This window comes from Limulus polyphemus, unplaced genomic scaffold, assembly GCF_000517525.1.
Source record: "Limulus polyphemus unplaced genomic scaffold, Limulus_polyphemus-2.1.2 Scaffold3920, whole genome shotgun sequence".
NCBI lineage: Eukaryota > Metazoa > Arthropoda > Merostomata > Xiphosura > Limulidae > Limulus > Limulus polyphemus.
In genome coordinates this window covers 53,626-79,623 of record NW_013669530.1, presented here as the reverse complement: position 1 = coordinate 79,623, position 25,998 = coordinate 53,626, and the positions used below count along the sequence as shown (strand labels likewise).

Here is a 25,998-nt window from a genome sequence, read left to right as displayed (position 1 = left end):
TAACTTAGATTTTCATGTTGCATCGTTCGTTGCTATACTCCCCTATTTGTCCAATTTCACAACGGAAAATTGAATGCATATACAATATTCTTCAGCTCTAAACTACTGTTTACATTTTACTCCTTTAATTAGGCCTAATCCTAGCATCTTCAAGCTAAAGTGCGTGAATTTAAAAACAAAGTTACAAGTTTTCTGTAGGACTTTCTTTCATGAATAAGTGTGCTTTGTGTACCTTGTTAATAATTACGTCATCCTGACCATGGATGATGATGTTGTTTATATATAGGTTCGAAATTTTTTCAACATTTTTGTATTTACAAGAAAAAAGTTTTAAGTTGAGATTAAAGGTAAAGTTATCATTCCTCAATTCTCAACAATAGGGTTGGAAGAACGAATTGGCATTACAACTATCAACAAAATCTGCTCATTTGCGAAGTTCGGTCTCAGTATTTTTTTTTATTGCTGTTGTTGGAAAATAAAGATTTATGTCCTTAATTATCGATATATTTTTAATGTTTCAATTCTGTTAAACAACTTATGAAAATTTGTAATTTTAATTTTTTAACTGGGTTATTACTTTATAAAAAAATATTGTTCATATATGTCAAAACTTTGCTTTTAAAACGTTCTTTATTATGTGTTTGTAATGATTTTTAAGACAGCAATAAGATGTAAATCAAAATATGCTATTGCTACTTAAAACACATTTTTATTAGCAGGTTTTTCTAGACAGAATGATACAAACATTCTACTCTTCAGCACCACAATATCTGTATAGTGACAATACCAAAAACATTTTTTAAACAAGTAAATAACATTCATCTGTAATGCACTGTGAAAATTAGTTATTTATTTCTAAAAAAAACTGGCTCTCAATGAAATTTATAACAACTTCCCTAAATCAGGTACTCTATAAATTCAAATTTTTTTCAATGTTATTTTCAAAAGAATCAACTATATTATACATCACTAAGTATGGAAACATTAAGTAAAACTTGAATCTTAAAGCCTATGGGTTATTTGGTATTTCTATCAAAAACAATAAACATTTAGTGCAAGACCTATGGATACAATAATTACAATGTAGTGACTTATTCCACCATTGGTATTTCATTCTGTAGAAGTACAGTTTGTAACAAAATGTATTTGATTATTTCCAGTATTGATGAGCCGATACTTAAACTAGCTCAGTTATAACCATTGTGTAGAGGACTGGAAACTATAATACATTAATATAGCATACACTTGTTAGTTCCTTTTTTTACATAGCTTTCGTTTTGGTTGTTTTTCTATAACCTAGTTCATAAAGTAATAGCTTATCCTGTATAGTACAATCCTAATAGATATTATCACTTTATACTTTACTGACCAAGATATCTAGAGATAACCGTGCTTTAATATTTATAACTCAATTTCTAAAACTAATAAAATAGTACAACAAAGAAACAAAAACTGTAAAGAAATAATTTCCTCTATACATTTTCTTTCAGTTAAGTAGATCAATTAAATGAAACAACTGAAAAATTAGTTTTAGCAAACAAAACAAGGTGTACAAGTTCATAAAACCTTTCTTAACGACTAATTCTAAAATACTCTTATATCATAGAATTCCCAGATTTAACAACCTACTTCATATTGTTTCTGTAATGCCCTTGTCTAATGTCAAGTATCAAACAGGAAGCTTTTAATAATCATCTATAAAGACTTCAAACTTCCAGAAACCGTACATTTTAGTTGAAGTAGATATGTAACTGTCATATATGGTCCTTGAATTTCAGTTATACAGTCATGAGGTTTCTCAGTAAATATAAGTTAATTGCTTTGTTACTTGTTCAAATGAAATGTTCTTCTCCGAAATCTCATCATTAAAAGTGAAAAAAAAAATGTAATTTACATAAAAATCTATTGAACTACCCTGAAATTTTAAATAAACCTAATAAAGGGTGATAAAGCTACACGAGGCATATATGTATATTTGGTAAAACGTGGCACTAAGGAACCTAAGCTTGTACATGAAAAACTCACAACTGTTTTTAAAGAAAGTATTAACTTCAAACGAACATTAACAACTGAAATCAGAGTATTCAGTTTTGGACGTTCAAAAAACAATACAACAAAGAATAGAAGAATGTCAGAGACTATTAACCTAGAATCATAATAAAGGGTTCATAGTAACATACAAGACAAATAATTTGGTGCCTGTTACTCTGAGATTTATGTAGACTTTTAAGAAGAAAAAAAAATTGAAACTACATACTTTTGTTGGAGTTGAAATTCATGAAAACTTAAAGGGGATTACAACTATAAGGTCATCTGTGGTTCAAACTCCCAAGCAGTTGAAATGATTAAAACTATGAAATGTTTTTCTATACATTTGCAAATTCACAATGATATTACTTCTTGAATGAATTATAAATTGGTGAGTAGAAACAATCTGAATTAGAATGAACAAATTTGATTTATCACATTACAGATGGAGCTGCTGTACATAAACAACAAAAAAAAATTGCTCAAGACCCATTCACACAGGCTCGTTTCAGTATTTATTGAATAAATATCATTATCTCTTCTGTTCGAGATTAAATTATACTATACGGTAGAAGTTCTGATACGCTTGCTTAAAGCTGTCAGTGTAGACAGCTCTGAATTGACTTTTACCAAACTAAAAAGTTTGTTTTCACACTTTGGAACGAAAACCCACGTTAAAAGGTTGATGGAATTATCAGAACAAAACCAGTGTTACAAACATTTAGAACTCAGTGAGTGTAAAACATTTAAGTCTGCAATGTCTAAACAAACCTACTACAAGCTGATTACCAACTCTTCTTTCGAAAACAACTTGTTGGTTGCAGAATTAGTTAACGAGTCAAAAAACAAATTTCCGTCAGATTTTAAGGAAAAGTTAACACTATAAAGAATTAAATAAAGTTCAATTCAATATTCAACAATGCAGTGTCTTCATGACTAGATCACTTTTAACAACATTACCTACTACCAATGATTGTTAATTCAATTATAAACAGAAAACTGGTATACGTCCTCTTTATCATGAAACCACTTTAATCTATGTTCTACTGAAGCATTTTCTAAAGTGTGGGTTGTGCCCTCCCAAGAGGTGGGGTGCAAATTATATCTTGGGGGTGGGGCACAGGTGATTAAGGTAGTATCAGTTAAGCATTTTAATATATTTTTATAGATGAAAATAAGTAATTAGTACGACACGTAGCAACTTAACTCGTAATTGTGAATAATATATCATCACTTAACTCGCTCTTTCCCTTACTTACAAAAGAAAAAGAGGGGGGGACACAAGAAACCATATTTATTAAAGGAGGGGCATGGATGACAAACGTTTAAAAATACTGTTCTACAGTAAAAACAATTCTGTAATGTGACACAATGCATCAATTGAAGCAGATATAAAGATCATGCCTATAAAGTCACTTGATTTGATTTCATTACCATGCATTACTGGTTTTTACAGATAGGATCCTCAAGTATGTAAAAATCATGAATACCAACAAAAATAAATTTTATCAACAGACAATAACTAGCTTATAACTATAATGCTTCTTTTTTGAAGTTTTCTTACACAAATGCATAACCTTATATAGTCTAAAAATATGACAAAGAATAAAATTATTTGGTTTCAGTAAATAACAAGAATATTAGAAAAACAGTTTTAGCTTTACAGACACATAATATTGAATATTATCGATTCAGCGTTAATACTGAATAAAACTTTCATTTCCAAACATCATCTACCAGTTACATGTTGCTCTATCCAGAAAAAAAGATAAAATGTAAAGCTATCTCCTGATGTACTATACAGTGATGTAACTTATAGTTTAAATATAGCATAACCTTCTATACAACATACTGCAAGGGTGTAGCTGAAAAAAGTGGGTCATCAAATGACTCGTATTTTAAAGGTACACTATCTCTTATTTTTAACAAGTGTTTGATTTTTTATGCAAGCTATTTATGTTCTTTATGTAAATAAAAAGGTCCATATTAGTTTTGTAAATAAAAAAACCTCCCCCATTCTGTAATGCTTGCTACTCACCTGTAACGTAGAAATGAAATCTGCTACAGGTGGATTTGATATTTCTCTTAGCTAATACTAATCTCTCTTTAACAGTTACCTGGTTAAAAACTTATTATCACCCACCACCAACTGTTACGCTACTCTTTTACCAATGAAAAGTGGGATTGACTGTCACATTATAATGCCCCCACTGCTGAAAGGGCGAGCACGTTTCGTGTGACGGGGATTCAAAGCCTCCTTTTCCGAGTCACTTATATTTTAGTCTATGTTGGTAGCATGTTACTATCTTTTAATAATATAAAGACTGACTGTTTTTATGGCAAAGCTATGCAATAAGCTATCTACATTCTGTTCACTGCAAGGAACTGAACACCAAACTTTAAAAATGTAAATCTATAAACCTACCACTAACCCACCAAGGGACAGGATTAAAACTGGCTTCTGGTCGTTAGCGATATATATTATCATAACGTTTGTTAATGTAATTAGTTGTAACATACCGTTTGTTTGAATCAGCTATTCCTATTAGTCATATATAAGGACACTTGTATGGAAACAGAATTTCATTATAACATAGAAAAAAGCTTAAACATTTTATGCCAGATTAAGGACCTATTGTTATATTTATCTAATAAGAAACAACTAAATGCCTTTAAGACATTAATTGATCTGAAATCATACCCTAGCCATACTGTTCAACTATACAGAAATGTACTTATAACAAGTTTCTTTTCATTATTTTGGTAACCTTTTTTTAATTCTTCTTACTTTTTCTACCACAAATGCATATTACACAATATATACACGTGTATAAATACTAATTTGAAGAACAAAACTCTCCCCCCCCCCCCAAGAGAAAAAATAAAAGGCAGAAACAGGATAACATTAACAGCAGGAACATTGTAAAATGTATTCCTAGTTTTAGGGGGTGTACGAGGAACAATCTGCATGGCAATAACTATGTGCAGTCCTTCGAACTAATCTTTCTTTCTCCTGTCTCTCAAACTGCTAAATTAAAAAGGCAGGTGTGGGTGCTCCATAAGATCCCACATCCTAACCATTTTCCATTGTCCGCAGCCATTTATGTGAAGGTGGGTGCTTTAATAAAAGAAAATACATACTACGAGAAATGATATGTATAAATGACATTCCAGCCCCCCATTATAGTATTATTAGCTTAAGTTGCATTAAACAGGAGGAAAAGAACCATCACTGTAAAGGTTAAGAATATTCTCACCAATGTTCCTAACTGGTATAACCTATACTCCACCTACAACAGCCTACTATCAAGTTACAAACTCTGATCAATTGTGATTGTGTTATGTTTTTATTCTGTTGCCGAGATTTGGATTTTTTCTGTGGTTTTAGACTTTATTCATTAAATTAGTGCGTGCTTATTATTAAGTTTGGTCAGACTGTTCTTAATGCTCTGTTTGATCTTAATCAAGATGTTTATTTAATTGTATCTACGTCTTCTAAGTATAATAGAAGGTTTTCCACACCAATCTCCCCCCTCCAACTAAAGACACTGTGTTGTATAACTTGCAACTTTCATACATGTGGGATCACATGTCACATGTAATCGTGAAGAAAGGTATAATTACGTTCAAGACCCATACTTGGCTACTATAAGTTGAGGCACACAAGCATGCATTTTCACGGATAACACAAGTTGTGAAAACTTGTATAAAGTTTATCAAGGGATAATTTTTCATTACTTAAATATGTTAAAAAATGTGTTTTGATGAACAGTCAACTTATCGCAGTGTGTAAAATATTCTACGTTACTGTTAGCTATGTGTGGACTGAAATGATGACGTGATGATTTGTGATTTAAGACGTTTTATAATTGACAGGACAACGTGAGAAATGAAGCCGATATACTCAGAGCAAGTTAAATTTGAATAATTTTATCATAATAAATTAGCTTATTCAACATTTTATTCTTTCTCCGTTTAGCAGTTCGGAGATCAACACAGACATTGAAGTTAATCTCAACACATAAAATGTTTAACAAACAGCTTATTGTACTGGTTAGAGAAAGATCAATCTTGTAAAAATCATGTATAAACGTGCCTGAAACTAAGGAAATGAAAATACTCTTGTGACAAAAACAAGATTCAAAGAAGTTATCCCTTTCGTAGAAATAATGATTTTTGAAACTCAAGTATGACAAAAGAAAAAGTGCACAATAACAGTTTATAATCAACATCTATTTCACATTAACCATTTTTTTGTGGTACAAGTTTTTCCATTTTTTGTTTTTGATTTCATCGTACCACAACAGTTTTTTAGCTAAAATTTGAAACAGTTAATAGAAATAAAATCTATGAATCGGTAGCACCAGTTACAGAAATGACCGAGGAATTTAGTATTCGTTTTTTAACCAATTTCCTCCAGCTCCATCAAAATATTTTGTAATACAAATACCTACCATAACCATTTTTTTAAAACTTAAATCTTTTTGTTTCCTTAATTTACAATAGTCAGTTGTAACATGTATGAAAGACTACATGGCAGGTATAATTTGTTGCTTATTTAACAATTAGATACAAGAACATCCCCAAGATAAATACATATTGGACCAAAAAAAATTAAAAATCCCTCTAAGACACGAATGTAGGCCAAAAGCCATTTCCTGCCAAAACAAAAATGAAAAATTAACATTTTATGTTTTAACACTATTATCTATTGATAAAGACTGGAAGGTGCCGTAAAAAATTTTGCATCAGGTCAAAGGTTGTAAAACTGATCCCAACACAGACTGGGCCTTTGATCCAGTTCATACTAAGTCCTTTAAAAAGCCCACCAACAAGTCCTTCCTCTCGAAGAACCACTGTTATTGTACTAAGTATAGTATGGTAACTTCTCCCCGTAACCTGTGCAGTTTGCATTCTTCTCCTTACAATGTCTAGAGGATAAGAAGCTGTCTGACCAAGAAGTCCTGCTATTGCACCAAACATCATTCTTTGTGCTGGATGGGGTTCTGACTGTTGTGAAGACTCTATGATTGCATTTAGATAAAAGAAAAACGTATACTATAAATCACTATGAATATACTGATCTTATAAAAAAAAAACAACGAGTACTTTATAACGTAACAATGACTTTAAAACCTATTGTTTGAAGGTTTCCACTATTGTTTTATGACCAGTAGGTTTATTAAAAAAGTATTAACTTCCTTAAGCCACAAAGTGAAATGTTGAGATAATAAAGTTTTTTACTGAAAATAAACAGTTATCTTTTCTATCACACACATCTAAACTTTAGTTAAAAATTAAAATTACATCCTTCTCCATTTTACTATAACCATGACCGACTCGGTGCACATTTCTGGTTCGTCTGGGCAGTATACTAAAGTAAGACTTCCAGTTTGGACACTAATCATGTAATTTCACAAAGTGAATGAAGATGAAACATTTAATACAGAAGACTAAACAACAAGACATTATATATTGGTAACTTTCTTTGAAACCCTTCTGGTAATGATTAGTCAGTGTGAAACAATTGGTAACTTTCTTTGAAACCCTTCTGGTAATGATTAGTCAGTGTGAAACAATGGAATAGATATAATGCAAAATGAGGAAATTACCATTTGAAATGGGGGGTATTATTTTGGCCCCCACAAATTACATAATAAAAGAGTAATAGGTTATGAAATATGGGTTCCTCTTTTTCTTTTACAATACTGTAGTTAAGGAACAGTATAGATCATTTTTCTTCAACAGTGTATACAGGCAACTAATAGTTACATATGAAAGAACCATAATATCCTCTATCGCTAATGGTCAAGACATTAAAGTAATAACTCAACACTTAAAATATAATGATGCTCAAGTAAGTTTGTGAATTTTAATGAACTACATTTGCTTGTTGAAAGAAAAGGAGATGAGGTTTTAGTTTCTATGCTGAGGTCGTCTCTTCTTTTAACTGGCAGTTGAAGTTCATTAAAATTTTCAAAACTATGTCTACTCTGCCTAAATTTCTATTAAAACAACACAATTAGAGTAGTTTAATTATGGTAATCTCTGGGTGTATTAAATCTGCCCAAAAATATTCAAAATAAAAAGTAAAGTATACTATCAAGAAAACAACCTAATAATAATAACAATAATTTATATTTAAAGAAAGCCATTCATAAAATATTCAATAAAGTCAATGGTCAGTGAATTATTGATAGCATCTCTTTTAATACCCATGTAACCAGATGTATTAGGTCCTGCACTACAGATATTTAAAATTTATTAAAATTGTTATAGAAAACTGTTTATTAGAGGAGCCATAAAACAGGTTTGTTTTGTTTCCTGAATACTTTTAACTCTCAGGTCATCGACTGTTAACTCTCAACATGGGCTCGGTCAATTTGACCAACCACGTGACTTCTTTGTACTCATTTAAAGTCTTTATAGATTTAATACTTCTAACTTTCAATACAGTGTGTATATCTTAACAAAATTTGAGTCTTTCAGTTAATATTATACATCTTTCACATACAAAAAATTATATTTTTTAGTGAAGTATTTTTAATAAACTAAAATAAAGATTTGTCCATGAATATATTGAGTATTTGTTTTGAATAGTCCTTGTGCAAAGTAATTTTCATGTTAAAATTAAAAATATATTTCCTCATCTCAAGAATTTCAAATTTCATTTGTGTAATTCCTAAAATGCATTTCAAACGTTTTTTCACTAAATCCTTATAGTTTACAAGTCATTTTCTCTACCCTACCTCAAAACAGGATTGGTCAATTTGACCAGCATCGTAACCACCAAAAAAAAAATTGAAATAAACCTAAAATACCCTTTTTCTTTCTAGAATGACTTCCAATTGTAACATGAAACTACATTAGTTTATCCTAAGTAGCTCAAGTTTGTAACAGTATACATCTAGTTATAATTACATTTTATTGTTTTATTGCCCTTTGAACTGTGTAACTACTATCCGCACCATTATAAGTTGTAAATCACTCGGAGAATGCACGGGTCATGTTATGCTAACGAATTACATTACCCATGAGTTACTATGAGCATAATATTACTTTTGTTACTTATTTTACCTAATCTAGTCTTAAAAAACTTAAAAAATATCTGTATTTTTAGATCTTAGTTACTTTTGTAATAATAAATAAAGAATAAATATATAAAACAAGAAATAAAGTACTTAATCTTTTTTTCTCGCTCTCAATTGTTGATGACAGTTAAGCCTAATTTTTTATATGATCCAGTTTGATCATCTTGACTATCATCACTAGATGAAAAGCTAGCATCCTCTCCTCTCATTGCCTCTTCATCATCACACATTTGAACATCACTTGACTCACTTTCACTATCTTCTAAATCATGCGAGTCAAGTGCATCAAGCATATTTACATAGTAATTAGGGTTACTACTCTCGTAATGCGGGTACAGTCGGCATGCAGTTATCATTCATTCCGCTTAGGACTATTGTTGGTTACTGAAGGGCTAAGTGGAAAACATTGAGGGAAACCATATATCAACATTAGGTTGGGTGACAAGAAATACTTTCCAACTAATTTTACTCCCATATGTCACACGCAGCAATTTTGAGTGACAATGCGTAACATTTGTCCCAATTGCAGTGTGAGGGGGTGGGAGCACTGACAAATATATATCCCAGCCAGAGTGAAAGGGTTAAGGAGCTTGTAGATGTTTGATATTTATTTAGGAGGTTTTATAGGTTATGCAAATGAAATTTGAAAATTTTCAGAGGAAGAAAAGTATTTTTAATCTTGTTCATTAATTGATTACACTGAGTTAGTTTAACTTTTTCCATACAGGGTAGGTCGATGTGACGGACCTTTTAACCACAAAATAACCGTCAGTTTCCATACCATAACTTTTAATGTGTTTTGTATATATATTCACAAAATTTGGCAACCTTTCAGTAAACATTACAGTTCTTTTGTATGCAAAAAAGTTGGATTTTTTAATTAAATATTTTTAATAGAGATTTGTCCATAAATATATGAAGTCAGTGTTGACTGCTTCAAGTGCAAAGTGATTTTTGTACTGATTTAATTTTATCTTACCAAAGTGTAGCCTTTTCAATGTTTCATACGTAAAAAAACTGGTGCCAGCATAAGGTATTACACCAATAACTGTCGGAGAATAGCCTCTGTACAGTGTCATTGGCCCTTCTTCTCTCCAAATCTTCACAAAAACTTGCATCAGACTTGTATATCTGGATGATAGAATGCAAACAATGCACTTATGAATTGAATTACCCTTAAAAAAAAAGATGTGTTATGTCAGATAGATATGCATAAATACATTAGAAGGTAAAGCAATATCAAAACTGTTGATAAAATACAAATATATCAATGTGCTACAAGATATACCAATTGATTGTTCAAAATGAGTAGTATCTGTAAATAACAAGAATCGACAGAAAATATAACTCACTGTAATTGTCCAAGTTCATAACAAAATTAGTGCTATCCCTCTTAGTGTGTGGGCACTATCCATGTTAGCAATCTTTCCCACGAGAAAATGTATGTGATACCAAAGAGGAATGAATCAGAACTACATGTTACTATGGTGATTTAGCTACATTTATGACAAGGCATGTTAGTGTTCTATCTATACTCGTGGCTAGATATACAAATACTCAACATTTTTTTAAATTTTACATAATAAGATTCAATGTTCGTAAGTCATGTAACTCCTCCTAAGCCTCTGGTCGCACTAACTTCTAAATGGTATCAAATGAATCGTCTTGGTTCCAAGGTTTGCACAAAGGTAAAACTTTTCACTCAAACTCTTAGAGAACTAGGGTGTTTTGCAAAAACACAGGGATAACCCGAAGGCAGGCCACAAATTAGGCATTGATTTACATTAGAGCATGTAAATTAGTAAGCCTACTAGTTACCAATTGTAAGTTGGTTGAAGAAATTAAATTTGCATTATAGGGGCAGTGATCAATAAACTGAAAAAGTGCAAATCAGTTGAACAAGCATTAAACCTGCATAGAAAATAAATGTGGCTGATGGGTTTGCTAGCTTAAATATATTTATTTATATATATAAATATAATTCTACTACAAATTCTATCAAATTCTACTGCAATTACCTTCATTAATAGTTTCAAGTAATCTTATTTATTTTTAACAATTCCAAATCAATTTTTACTACTCTCAACAACATAAAATAAATAAAACCAAAATCAATGATAAAAGAAACTTTTTGGTCAAAATAATTTTTCAGATATTCATTGAATTTTTATATCAGTAGAAAACAAAAAGCTATCCAGTTTTAATACTGAGCTCTAATTTACATAGTTATTAATATACCATTTTTATTTTTTTCTGCTGGGATACTAGCATTTCAATGAAATAATACTCCATGTAATTATCATCCCTTAAAGCTACATTTTACATAACAACAACACTTTTCGTTGTTCTGAACATTTATAGCTAAACTCCTCATTTCAAAAATTATTTTTTTGGCCATAGAATATAATTTCATTAAAGTGGACACTTTAAATTAAAACAAAAACATGACCTATAACTCTAGAGCTTATAACCATAAGTTTTCTGTTTAATGAAATTCAGAATTATGTACAAGAATCGTTCGCATCATAAACACGTGAAAAACAAAAAAAGGGTTTATAGAGTGTATATTATGAAGTTTCAGTTGGCATAGTTTTTTTATAACACCAAAATACTTTCAGTACTTCAATCTTCTTGATCAAACATTAAGAAAATAATGCGTAATTTTTTCAAGTTGCTTAAACCTAATTTCCACCTTGTGTTTCTTTCAAATGACATCATTAAGATTTTTAAAATTAAAATTCTGTCTGATGTCTTCTCTTCTAAAAATATCCGCAGAAAAAAAACAAAAAAACTACAAAATTTTCAGGTTTAAAATGTTGCTTTAATGTATGTGCTATTAACATTTGTTTAAAAATTAATAAAAAAAATCCAAATTTCAATTTTGCCACCACCCACAGTTATGATATTTATTTGGGGATTAGAAATTTAACTTTCTATCAGCAGAGGTAAAAACTGTTAATATATGAAACAAAGCTGAAAATTTGTGGTCTTTGTATATGCTTCTTATTTATTTCAAGTTCAAAAAGCTTAACAGTGGTGAGTTATTGAATCTGGTGATGTCAAAAACTGTAAAATTCAACTGTCTGTACCTTTTGTTTACGAACAACCAAGCTTCTAAAGTTAGAGCAAACAAAATCATAAATATATCTGAAAGTTGTTTTCTTCCTTACAATCTATGTGCAATAGAATATGTAATTGTAGTTTCAAAAAGTTTAGTTATATGAGAAACTTTTCTTGAACACTTAACTTAGCTGTAACATGGTTCTGTATTTCCTGTACATTGAGTAAATTTAAGAAATTAATTTTATTGGTTCACCATAACGTTTATTTTGTTCAAGAATTTCTTTGTACGAAAAAATCCCAGTTGCAAATACAAACATGTATATAGATTGTAAGTAACAAGATATTTTATGAGCAGATAGTTTTAAAATTCTTATTTTTAAATTACAAATAACTTGAACAGTGGTTCAGCTTACCTCTCTTTATGTGTTACAGCCATTCTGGCTCGTGCTAAGTCTAAAGGATATGTACATGTGCTAGACGTTACTCCTGCCAGTGACCCTGCCAAGAACGACTTACTAGGATGAGCTTTCCTGATAATTAAAATACAGATTTTATGTTTATATTTAGTCCAAAACCAAATATTCAAAAATAACTGATAATTTTCACTGAAAGTACAGTACAGTAAAACTGATTTAGATGTTAGTATTAACTTCTAATCAGAGCAAGCTATGTACTAAAAATCAACACAGCAGTCAGTACAGCTAACTGAACATACTTTTCTTATGCATCTACTTATAAAAATTAGAATGCATTGTTTCATCAGTTCGGTACCTTCACTATCAATGATAAATTTGGCAGTAATCCCAATAATCTCTCTCTCTCTCACTACCTTCAAACACTTTACTATACCAGCTGGTATTGGAGTACAAGGTTCGGATCACATACAGCAAACAGCTGTGGCACAATTTTATATTCCATCTTGACATAACTGCTCATTTAGTACACACACACATGTAAATGGAAACATTGCAATTTCAGTTTCTCAAGACGTATATTATCGAGCTTCATTTCCATACTTTATGATAAAAGAAATGAAACAAGAAAGTAGAAAGCAAAAACAAAACAAGGCATTCAGTGAATGATATAAACAATAACTGTAATTACAATAAAAATTTGTTTGTTTGTTTGTTTTGAATTTTGCACAAAGCTACACAAGGGTTATTTGCACTAGCCATCCCTAATTTAGCAATGTAAGACTCGAGGGAAGGCAGCTAGTCATCACCACCCATTGCCAACTCTTGAGCTACTCTTTTACCAATGAAGAGTGGGATTGACCATCACATTATAATGCCCCATGGCTGAAAGGGTGAGCATGTTTGGTGGGATGGGGATTCGAACCCACGACCCTCAGATCGCGAGTCAAGCACCCTAACCACCTGGCCATCCCGGGCCTCACAATAAAACAAAAACCATTTGAACTTAGTGGTGGTTAAAAGTGTTTGACAATATTTTATTAATCTTAAAAGGCATCTCAAGTTTTAAATGGAATTTTTATGCAAATAGTACCATTCTTATTTACAAAAATAATAATACTTTTCTGAAAAAGTGTCCACATGTAAAACTTGTTTCCATTGTTCATGTGCTGCATACTGAATAGAGGCATAAGGTATAACACGGGCCATAGTTGCAGAATTTCCCCGCCACCACACTAAGATTCCACGGTCATGGTAGCTTTGTATCAAAAAGTGTATGGCCTCCCTGAATGAAAACTTCTTGTTGTGAACTGGAAAAGTATAAGTGGAGTATTAAATCAGACGGTACACAGGTGGAGTATTAAATCAGACGGTACACAGGTGGAGTATTAAATCAGACGGTACACAGGTGGAGTATTAAATCAGACGGCACACAAGTGGAGTATTAAAACAGACGGCACACAAGTGGAGTATTAAAACAGATGATACACAAGTGGAGTATTAAATCAGATGGTACACAAGTAGAGTATTAAATTCAAGATTATTCAGTTTTTATTACTACCCTGTTGTCAAAAATAGATAGTATACAATTTTGTCTGCATTTTTTTCTAATCAAAATTAGCTTCTAAAAAATCCTCCATTTTTCACTACAAATACAATCTGAAGAATAAGAAACAAGTTTGAGTATATTATTATTAACATTTCTAACATTAAAAGACAACTGAAAACTTAAGTTTTCACATTTCATGTTTTCTTTTATCATACTTTGCATTAAGTTTAATACATATATGGATTTAACTTTGAAAGATTACTGAAAAAAAATTTTTTTTTTATTGGATGTATATAATCAATTCAAACTATGTCATCTACTCTACAGGGAGTATAACCACCTATTCACAAACTCAGCCACATTTAATGATCTTTACTAAAAAAAAATACAAAATAAAAGTAATAATACCATTTTAATTTCTCCAAACTGACTGTAGTATCGATCAAAAAAGATCCAAATTAGTCATCCTAACAACTTCAACTTAACCTTTTCACATTTTTCATTTACTTGTTTTACTGCTGTACTTTGTACCAACTACTGCATGTATCACAGTAGGCCATTAGAAGTTTTCCCATAGAGCTTATGTGATTGTGAGGTGTCACATACAGTCAAGCTAGTGTAATTTTAGACATTTTATTTTACTATCGTTTTGTTAGGTTAAGCTGAGAAGTTTACAATTCTTACATTTTAGGTACTATTGTTAAACAAAGAATAATATATATATACACACACACACAACTATTTGTAGTATTTGCTGCTTACTGGAGCAGTTTGTAATCAACTAAATGTTCTTCTACAATCCTTGCCAAATCTCACAAATTTGGATGTCAAAATAAATAAAAAGGATTAATGTATAGCTTTCTAATGTGCACTACCGAACACAAAAAATATACCAATCACTAGATAACATAAATAAACATGATCATCACAAACCAAGCAATTCTGATTAATAACAGTATACAGTAGAAAACGTAAATAGCAATTCGTAAAATTTATGTAGAAGAGAATCTGCTCTTTCCATTAGTTACAAACATGTGAGTCTGCCATTGATGTCTCAGGACGATAGGAGTTTAAAAGTTTAGATTCTCGCTTGTAATGATACACAGCTTGTATTTCTAATTGGTTGAAAACTGCAGCACTGTATTTTTGATGTAAGAAAATTCTTGGTGAGAGATCAAAGCTCAGATGAGTAACATGACAGAAAAATGAAAAATGGGAACTTTTTAAAAATGTGTTGTTTTTTTTAAATTAAGAAGTTAAAACTTAAATACTATGTGTTCATGCCAAGTTTATTGACACATATTGATAACAAAATTGTTTAATTATATTTTGAATGTAACCAAGAGTCAGGTCCAGATGCAAAAGGTTAAAGGGACAGTATTCCCAATGGAGAGATCGTTACCAGGTCCGAGCTTTTCATCTTGGCTTTTAACTTTTATGGATTTTGGGTCTCAAATTCAGACAAGCCTAAATGTGATTAATAAACCCAAAGATGCACAACTTACTACAGACAAGTACATGGTGCAAGTGACATCCTTCTCTCCTGACCTCCCACTTGTTGCTTATTGGTTACAGGGCTTCCTAAAGATGAAGGGGGGGGGGTCAATTCTTCAAGATTTTGCTTTGTTCATTTCCATTGTCAGGACTGATGTAGTGACTGAAAATGATGGCAATAATGAACAGCTACTACAGTAGTATCAAGTATTATTTCACTGTAAGTGGAGTTTTAAGGGGAGAAACAGAAACACAGTTCCTTAAATGGCCATCATAATGTAAAGTAAGTCAACCTTAACTTCTCCAAACTGCACTGTACAAAAATGGTATTTTATATCAACATACACCTAGAAATAGTCCTCATCGATAAGTGGTTAAAAAAAACAATATATATATTTTATGCTTGGGAAGAACAATAGTAATTTTGGAGGAGTTAGCTCCTACGGGCAATCTTTGTTTTTCTGAATACTTTCTATGCACATTGCTTGAATCACCCAACAGACTGATCCAAGTACACCCACACTGGTTTCACAACAACCCCGTGATATGAAAAAAAGTATTATGAATGAGAAACATCATTTTTAAACTTATTATTCTAAAAATTAAAAATATTTAATTGAAAATTATTACCCTAAAGCCAAACTACTGCAGTTTTTTATTTTTATTTGTTGAGAAAATGAGAGTAAAACCCGAAAGATCTGAAAAAATATTTGAGCTTTAAAATCCTTTTTAGTGTTAGTTTGTTTGTAGTTAAGCACAAAGCTATACAATGGGCTATCTGTGCTCTGCAAACCACGGGTATTGAAACCCGGTTTCTAGCGTTGTAAGTCCGCAGACATACCACTGTGCCACTGGGGGTACCCTTTTTAGTGTGAAAAACATTTAAAGACGAAACTTTTATACATATAAACAACAGGAAATTCTGCCATTATTATTAAATAGTGCTTAAATAGTCTTAGGATACAGAGAATGGAGACATGAAACAAACAAAATTTAAGTAAGTTAAAATTCTACAGAAAAAAGCACCATACCAATGTGGAATGATATGGAAATTGTTAAGACTGATTGTAACATCTCACTTTAAGAGTAAATTACATAAATAATAAATTAATGCCTACTTTGAAAGTTAATTTTGGTCCGATCTAGAGGAGCTATTACTGTCTTAGCAAGGGCTCCAGCAAAGGCTCCAGATGTGAGAGATGTAAGAACCTTGTTTTTATTGGACATCTAAAAATACAAAATTTACAAAACTAGTTAACCCACAGAAACAGATTTATTCAATTGACAATACTTTTGCTGAAAATAAGTGATAAATATAAGCACTGTTAGTTAAAATAACATGCACTGAGTAAAAACTTTAATTAAATTCTTTCTTCTGGTAACCTCTTTCTGTAATAATTTTACTTTATAATAAAATGGCTAAGTTCTTTTCTTTTCTGAATACACTAAAAGAAATTATAAAGAAATAGCACCAGAGTAACTGTTGACAAATGTTCAAAATTTTCATAATATACAGATGTATGCAAGTGTAATAATAAGATGCTTATGTTCATGTATAAAGTCTGCTACAAAGTAAAACTAAGACAACATAAGTTAGTCCAGAAAATGCATAAATCAAACCACTGCTAAAAGAAGCATGATGAAAACAGAGAGCTGCCGTAAGTTACTTATGTTTCCCTAATTTCTTTATTACCGATTTAAAACAGTAACTGGAGCAAAAGCTAAAATTCGTCTTACGTTATCACCATAGCATCTCATTTTATATGGAAATGTGTATTTTCTTGTTCACCTCATCCTTGTTGACATTGATACAATTCAAGGAAGCTACAGATATTCAACAATTTATAATATCAAGTTCATCTTAGCTTGCCTGTTCTTCAGTTATTCTGACTGATAGTAAAAGTTAATTCAAATAAATTAACATGAGCCCTAGTAGTGGGCAAAAGAACTTGTTGGCACTGGATATGTCTAGTTATATCTAAAGCATGATAGCCGAGCAGGCCGTCACACCGCCTTTTTTTCTTACCTATCCTTTGACCAATCGCTGCACCCTGCTGCTTTTCTAATCCATTAATTGTAACCCGTAAGGCACAAGTTGTTTATATATCTATAGAATAAACAGCTGATATGGGTATAGAAAACTTTTATTTAACTCTTGAAGGAAGTAACAACATTTTGACTTCCTTAGCTCACCTTCTGGTTACAAAATGAATTTGAAAGTGTTCACTTGTTGTGAAAGTGGAACTAAAGACGTCAAAAGTGAAATCCCCTGAAGCGTCTGGTTACCCGACCTGCAATAGAGCATGCTGAGTGCAAGACGTCTAAGCACACGCTAGCTGTAATCATAGAAATACTCTTTGACAACATTGTATTGTTTCTTAGTTTCAAAAGTGTTAGTAAGGCGTCCTGCTGTCTGTTAAATGGAAGTTAAAGAAGCTTGAAAATGAGAGGGCTAAGATTGACAAATCAAACCACTGCATACAATCCTTTCTGAAAGGAAAAACAATGTAATTTATAATTATTTTTTTTACATTTTTTTTGTGTCTGTTTTGCTTTGGCAGGATTGTCCATGAACTATCTTTTATGGCTACTACCATTTTAGTGTTTAACAAAATAAATAAGTTTCTTTTAGACCATTTTTTATCTCGATTTGCATCAACAAGATAGACAAAACGAATCTGCTATGTAAACTCTATATGAATAAATCTAATTATCATAGATTGAGTAAAATATATTTTGGTCAATCAGATAAAACCTAGGCCATCCTCAAAAAAAACGTTTGTTCGCTGTTCCTCTATCCAGAATTTTAGAGGTTGGCAAGAAGCAACTAATGTTGACTGTACCAACTAATGTTGACTCTAATGTAGCTGATGTTACGAAAAGAGTGACCGAGCCTTTGTCATAACATTAATCCACAATTGTCTGTAGGAATACGAGAAACACAATGGACACAGACAGACAGAGTAATTACTTGCTGATTAATAAAAAATAATCAACAACAAAATAAAGTTGTAAATGTTTATTGTTATTACTTAGAAAAAAAACATACATTTACATCTATACAAATAATGAAATTTGCTTTGATATATTCAAAAGCATGCATATAAAGTATGACACGTGCCCTAAAATTAGTAAGCAGTGTGCATGCCCCCCTTTTTTTCTTGCTGGATATAACACTAATGGCTTATGTAGCGTGATTGACATATTGATATTCTTCTTTATTCTTAGATTACATTATTTTTTATTCATCATTACCACTTAATTACCTTTTTGTCTTGGAAAACCAGAAGTTCTTCATGACCAGGTGACTTAGAAACCAGACTTTCTCCCTTGATGTCTACTACATCCAAGTTGCTATAAAGTAGAAGGCTGTTTTATTAATAAGAGTCACAGGTTTTGTTAAGTATATTTATATGTAACAATGATACGTGCATTAAAACTTAGATAAGTAAAGAAGACAAGGCAAAAAAAAAAGATGAATAAATAAAAAATCTACTAACACAAATTTTGGAATCATTTCAGACGAAGATTACTGGGATTATCTTATAACTAAGAGATCTTAATTTGTCCTTATTAACTTGTTTGCTCTTGAGAAAAGGGGTAAGAGGTGATCTTATTGAAGTTTACAAGATTATCCAGGGAATAAATAAGACAAAGGCCATCCGATTTCTTTGTGCAGTATTCTGAAGACAATGGCATGAAAGGACACAAGTTTAAGATCTGGGAAAAACAAGATCCAGTTGGTTTTATTTTCTAACAGTGTGACTGACTGGAAGAATGAGTTACCACACATGTAAACAGCACTTTACAAGAGCTTCAAATTAAAAATCTGTGATTTCCTGAAACATTAAGAGTGGGTATAAATTTACTTTTCTGAAAACTGGATGTAGAAGGACAGTCTTGAAGAACCAACTGATTCTTTGTTGTCCATAGATTATATAAATTTTATCCAATATGCATTAAGTTAGAATAAAAGGTTTCCAAACATCACAAACATTTTGCTACAATGAACAAGGTGATTATACTTTGAACTTTAAAAGGTCAGATCCTGCTTAACATGCTTAGCTTAACTGAGTATTTAAAGTAATTCGTGCACAGTTTGATTTTTTTTAAACATCACTTAATACAAGTTAGGTTTTAACACAAAACTGTTTATATGTGACAACAAACACCTATTTAGTCACTCAAACAATCTAATATTCAGGATGCAAAACACAAATTTAAATGTTTTTTTTTTTTCACAATTTTTCTAATAGCTTTACAAATGTTACTAGCTATATTTATTGTACTAAATGTGACTATACTAACACCAAAAATTAAATTATAAGCCTTTATCATACCTTTTATGCATTACATGCATTGTTGAAGGACTTTTCCAGGATATATCCAGTGCTTTTCTTTGCATTTTTCATACACGTTTGACAAGATCTCGCATATACACATGCTGGTAAGTTATCATCTCAATCTGAAATAATTGAACAGTTTATACATATGAATACTAAAAAAAATTCTCATTATTTCAAGGAAGTTAATAATGCTACTTGATCACTTAAAAATGTGAGTTTTTCCATTAAAAGGAAGAGACAACGTAATATCAAAACAAGCTGGATTAACAGAACCCGTATGACTCAACTACAACAGCAAGATTTGACTGTAAAATGATGGTGATTTATACATATGCAAGAGAGAAAGAATATTTAAACTATTCATAAAGCTAAGATGCTTTATTAGTTATATTCATTTATAATATTAGCTCTAATAAAGTTCAGTTGAATCATTAAAAATTTTCATATTTTGCAATTACTACTATAATAAATAACATAATCAGTTTTAAAATAACCTGTAGGATTTTAAAATGTTGATACATTTTACATAATTGAACTGACCTGGCATTTATAAAAAGTTCCATCTGTATACACAATCGCATAAATTGAAGAAAAAAAAAGAACAATTTTACACACTTACATGGAATTTTAACAGACCTACACAACTATGGAAAGTTAACTAGTAATATTTTCTTTTCTCCTGAATCATCTAACATAAATACAGATGAAACTGTAGCAGGTGGCTGCAAATGTGCATTTATAAGTTCCTTGTGTGTACACATACAAATGTAGGCTTAGAACAAACTTTCAACTGAGGGTTTACACATACAATTCAATTACCAACAATCATTTTGTATCTTATAAGGAAAGGTTGTATCATAGTCATACAATTTTCTCTGTCTGGGAGTCGAACTTAGAAACGTAAGTAATGAAACAAATTTTACTTCCTGAAACATGGTAAAGCAAAGTTTACTTCCTGAAACTAGAGGATTAAAGTTCTTTACCAAATGCTTCCTCATCATATCCTACCTACACGTTTCCAGCACACATGTATTGTTTTGTATTGTTATACCAGAACTTCTTACTAAAACAGAGCGAAGACCTTACACTCATTAATTTTTACCAAGATTCTAAATAATGAAATAATTATTGTATTAATGCTCTACATACACATTTTATTATTATTATAAATAAGAAATGACCAAAACTCTGTCAATTACATTGGAAAAAGCCTGAAAAAACCTTAAATGACATATTTTACACAAATTTATAAAATTAACTCAGTATTAGAGTTCATATTCTCAACATTCAGGGTTTAAAATTCGAGGTTCGTTGAAATCAGAAATCTTTGAGTAATATGCATTTGAGATCAACAGTAAAAACTAGGAATGTACATAATCTATTTTGTCACTAACTTAATAAATTTATAACATTTATAAATTCATATAATACACATTGTAGTCAAAGAGACACAGTTTTTGTTTTTCAAACAAGTTAAAAATATGTCTGCTTATAAGAAAAAAATAGTCCTTACAAACTCCATATAAAGTTTGTTAACTATATCTTAAAATCACTTAAATTCTTCTCCATGAACTTAATGTACATTTAATTTTTATTTCGCCAGCTCCTTACAGTGTAGGTCTCATGGCAAATTCATTTTGGCAATTGGGAAAAAAGAAGCATGACCTTCTTCAGTTAATTTATATGTTCGTCTAGGACAAAATAAAAGTGATTTATTTTCACTAATGGACAAGTGATAAAGACAGATTCTTTAGTTCTAATATGCGACTGCATATACTAACTTAGAAATTTGTAACAAACCCAAACCAAAAGTAACAAGTAAATGTATGATTTCCTCAACTTTTCTAACTGTTTGATAATAGATTTGAATCCATATCAAGAGATTGGAATTTTATCACTACCATTTATCATGTGTGACCTAAACAACTGATGCAATTTAAAGTTTGTGACAAGTCTCATGATTAGATATGTTGAAGAATTCCAGTTATTTGTATGCGCGTGTCTATATATATAAAGTGAAGAATATTGCTTATATGACAAGTCTTGCTATGCGACAGTGCTATATCAACAAGTTTCAGCAAATGTTTCTGAGTATCACCTACAAGCAGAATCAGACCATGAATTTCACTTCACGAACACAATCTGCAGTTAAAATCTAGGTTGTGATAAGAAAAAACAAGGTGGTGCAACACCTTTATACAAATTTTGGTTTCCATAGAAAAAAGCATTTGTTCTTTTATAAACATTTAGGTTTCCTTTTTAATACACTACTTAGTTTTGATCTACTTATTTTGGAGAGGATATTTAACTTGCAAAGATAATACAGAAGAGGAATAGTAGAATAATTAAAAGATTTAAACTGTAATGATTTACTTCAGCATAAATATTAGAGTAAATAACACAAACTACGTTACAAAACATGCACTAGCTGTAACAGGTAAAAGAACTTTACACAAGAAAGGTTGGTTATTTAGTTTTTAATTATATGTTAGTGGCATTACATACACAACTCATTTTTATATGTATAATACAGTTCAGTCTTTCTTTCTGGATAAAGTAAGAAATGCATCACATTGACTAGAAGAGTAAAGGTCCTAGCTACAAAGACGTGTGATGTAGTTATTTACTGAAGAAGGAAGTGTGTACCTTTAATTTCGACTTTTTTTCCCCAACTTCAAATGAGTTTACAGACACAAGATTTTACAGATACTAAGTTTCAAAATGCAAAAGTTGGAAATTCTGATGTTTATCGAGGGGAGAGGAGGGAGGAATACAGATTAACTTTTTTTTTTTGGACAACATGGGACCCATTGGCCCATCTCGACTGTTCCATCCTCTACTCTAAATTAAAATAATAAACATTTTAAAGCCAGCCCTTATCTTATCATTCCTATACTTATAAAGCTTTTTCTTAAACTCAAATTTACTGCCTCTACAACATCTGAAGGCAACTCATTCCAAAGGCCAACCACCCTGTTAGAAAAATGAAACTGTCTTAGCTGAAGAGGACTCCTACCTTGCCAAAATTCTTGTCACATCCCTTCAAAATTTGCTTTTTTGAAATTTGTAACCAAAATAACATCATTCCTTATCTCCATATGCAGCAAAACATTGAACCTAATAAAGCAATGATCACTTGCACCCAGATGTTCCCCAATTTTTACCCTCTTGATCATTTCTGTACTTGTAGTTAACAATAAATCTAAAATAGCATTGTTTCTAGTTGGTTCCATGACTAACTGGTGAAGAAAGCCATCTTGAACAGTTTCCAAAAACCTTTCTCCCTCATGGTTTGACTCTAGAATTTCCCAATCTATACACCTGAAATTAAAACTATCAATAATTATGACTTCATTAACTAATTTCATCAGTATCATCTGGCAGTCTGTAACAAATTTCCATTAAAAGCCTTTTCCATTTATATCCACTAATAGAAACCCAAATGGATTCAATATCTTTGATACTCTTAACTTCAACAGGATGCAACTCACATTTTACACATAAAGTCACTCCTACCCCTCTTTACTACTCTCTCCCTATTAAATAGTCTGTAACCCTGTATTTCAAAGAAATTTCTGTCATAAAAATTGTTTACATTTAACCATGTCTCAGTTATTCCCATTATATCAAAATCCTCCATTCCTACCAGTGCTCTAAAGTCATCTATTTTATTTCTTATACTTTTAACATTACAACAGTAGCAATTAAACCTATCCTTATAACTACTCATATACTCATTTCCTATGCTACTCTTATTCTTTTTGCATTTAGTTTTTCCTGACCCTCATCACTGTCTACAGTCTAGTCCTTGTTCAAAATTTTTCGTACAACTGAGTTAATAGCCTTAGCAAACACACCAGCCCCTATCCTATTTAAATGTGAACTATCCATTCCAAAAAGCTCACTTCTTCCACTGAACTGATCCCACAAATCCAACCTGCCAATCTGCTCATCCTTACGTACTAACATAAGCCTAGCATTTAGCCCTAGTGACCTACTTATAACTTCATCCCCACAGTTAATTCTGGGCTATATTCCTAACAAAATTAAGTTATGGCCTTTTTCCCTACATCATTAGCCCCTCTATGCCCCACAGAAACTGCATCTCTGATAGCCCCCTTTATGATATCTCTTGCTCTGTCAGTTATATCCCGCACCTGTGTCCCTTGGTAGCATAATCTGATTTTTTCTCCCTATTTATTCCACAGACTATCCTATCCACATGCCTTGTCAAGGAATCACCTATAACTATAACCTCCTTATCATCCGCATCCTTCTCTGACCCTCTTGTTTTCCTTTCCTCCAATAGTTCTTCATCTGCAGAACCCAAGGGCTAAAATTTGTTTTTCAACAGAATAGGCTCATTATAACTAAATTCACTACTTTTAGCCCTAATAGTACTCTTTCTAACTTCCTGAAAGTGGTAATTTGGCAAGCTAGATCCTCTAACTGCTAGTGTAATGTAGATCAAAATATCCATTATAATCTAAGTAATTCACCAACACCACCAGAAAGAATACATCAAAATCTACAAACAGTAAACTTAATAAGATTCATTGGACTATAAAAAATGGGCAGATATACAACTATAAGAAGTTTAATACTTTCCTTACCTGAAAATGTATTTCATTTGAATAAGAAGACAGTATATTAAAACCATCTACCAACTGTAGATGCTTCAACAAGCAGTTAGCCTAGGTACTAGTGTTGTATATGATTGTGTTGTTAGCTGGAGGGTATTCACTATGTGTTATGTCTTGATGTCCTGAGGATCTTTGACATACAACTTCAAAGGTTAATATGTTTAAAGTGAGGGGATACTGTAACAGTCTGGATGGAGCCCTGGGTTCAAGTTCTAGTCAGGACAGGTTTTCCGAACATCCTATTTATCATAAGACTGCTGCACACTTGTTTCTATTTTAAAGATATAAGTACAACAATTGTTCATTTCACTTTAAAAACCTCATTTTCCCAAAGTTCAGTTTATTATGAATATTTATCTTTGCCACTGGTTTGGAACACAAGTAATTTCTTGCAAACACAAACAGACAGTCATTTGTGGCCTCCTTCAACTAGTAATAATACCAAGCACAATACACCAAGATTGAGCACCCATTACATTTACAATTTGTAAATGATTAAACATCAAATTTAACTAAAGTTGCATTATGTGCGACTTACTGTACTAATTTTATTACAATTTACAGTTATTAGTATTACATATGTATTAGTAAACTGTAAAGTAGTATACATTCTCTTTAAAAGTTTAATAGAAATATTACATTAATATTATTATTATTACTATAAATATAATTAGTATAAATACTAATTACTAGTAGTTTAGTAGTAGTACTATTACTAATATTATTAGTATTAGTAATATTAATAACATAATAAAGTTCACATCGAAATCATTCAGTAACAACTGTTCCAATGATTTTACTAAATAATATAAATATTTGCATAATCAGGGAAACGAAATGCAACAACACAAACGTAAGTGTATTCTACACATTAACGAAGAATTTACTTACAATTTAAGCTCGACATCAAACTCACAACCACGAAACTTCTCTAGTTTTAGCTAGGCAGTTTTTACTGATATTTATAATCACGAGCTCCTTCTAAACCTCAGAGTCCTCTATACGAAAAAAATAAAAAGTTTAGATAAAAAAAATGGTAGCAATAAACTCGAAGCAGTTATTTTTTGTACACAAGCTTTGATGGTCAGTGTATTATATAAAATAATAAACGTCCTCGCTAACTTATTAATAACAAACTAGCATTCAATAATTTATATTAACAGAACGAAATGCCCATGTTATAATATTTTTAAATACGTATGCAGAACAATATACTGTTGTTATGTTGTTCTATCACTGGCGGGTTCTTTAAATTAAATGATCTCCTAAAAATTATTCCACTTATCGATAACAAATTAGTTTATTTCTTCTTTTAACGCTTCTACAAGTTTAAACTTCGGAGGAGCACGTATATTGTTTTACATACTATAA

General features: G+C 31.2%; 1 protein-coding gene across 1 annotated transcript; it reads right to left on the bottom strand.

Moving 5' to 3' along the window:
- Window positions 1–687: 687 nt before the first annotated feature.
- On the bottom strand, window positions 688–25,599 carry LOC106470279 (mitochondrial coenzyme A transporter SLC25A42-like). The gene is made up of 8 exons (XM_013930824.2): window positions 25,519–25,599; window positions 19,979–20,103; window positions 18,905–18,992; window positions 16,757–16,865; window positions 13,716–13,905; window positions 12,596–12,712; window positions 10,099–10,250; window positions 688–7,052 (listed from the first exon to the last, which is right to left on the bottom strand). Exons 2-8 carry the CDS (start codon window positions 20,041–20,043, stop codon window positions 6,733–6,735), a joined length of 1,041 nt encoding a protein of 346 aa, XP_013786278.1. The 5' UTR covers window positions 20,044–20,103; window positions 25,519–25,599; the 3' UTR covers window positions 688–6,732.
- Window positions 25,600–25,998: the final 399 nt, after the last annotated feature.

Bases quoted from the DNA above. Each gene is read 5' to 3' on its own strand.
- LOC106470279 (XM_013930824.2), bottom strand. From the start codon at position 20,043: ATGCAAAGAAAAGCACTGGATATATCCTGGAAAAGTCCTTCAACAATG. The intron at 13,906-16,756 runs GTAGGCATTAAT...ATACTTTTCCAG, and splicing joins GACCAAAATTAACTTTCAAA to TTCACAACAAGAAGTTTTCA. The intron at 7,053-10,098 runs GTAAGATAAAAT...ATGCAATCATAG, and splicing joins ATTGAAAAGGCTACACTTTG to AGTCTTCACAACAGTCAGAA.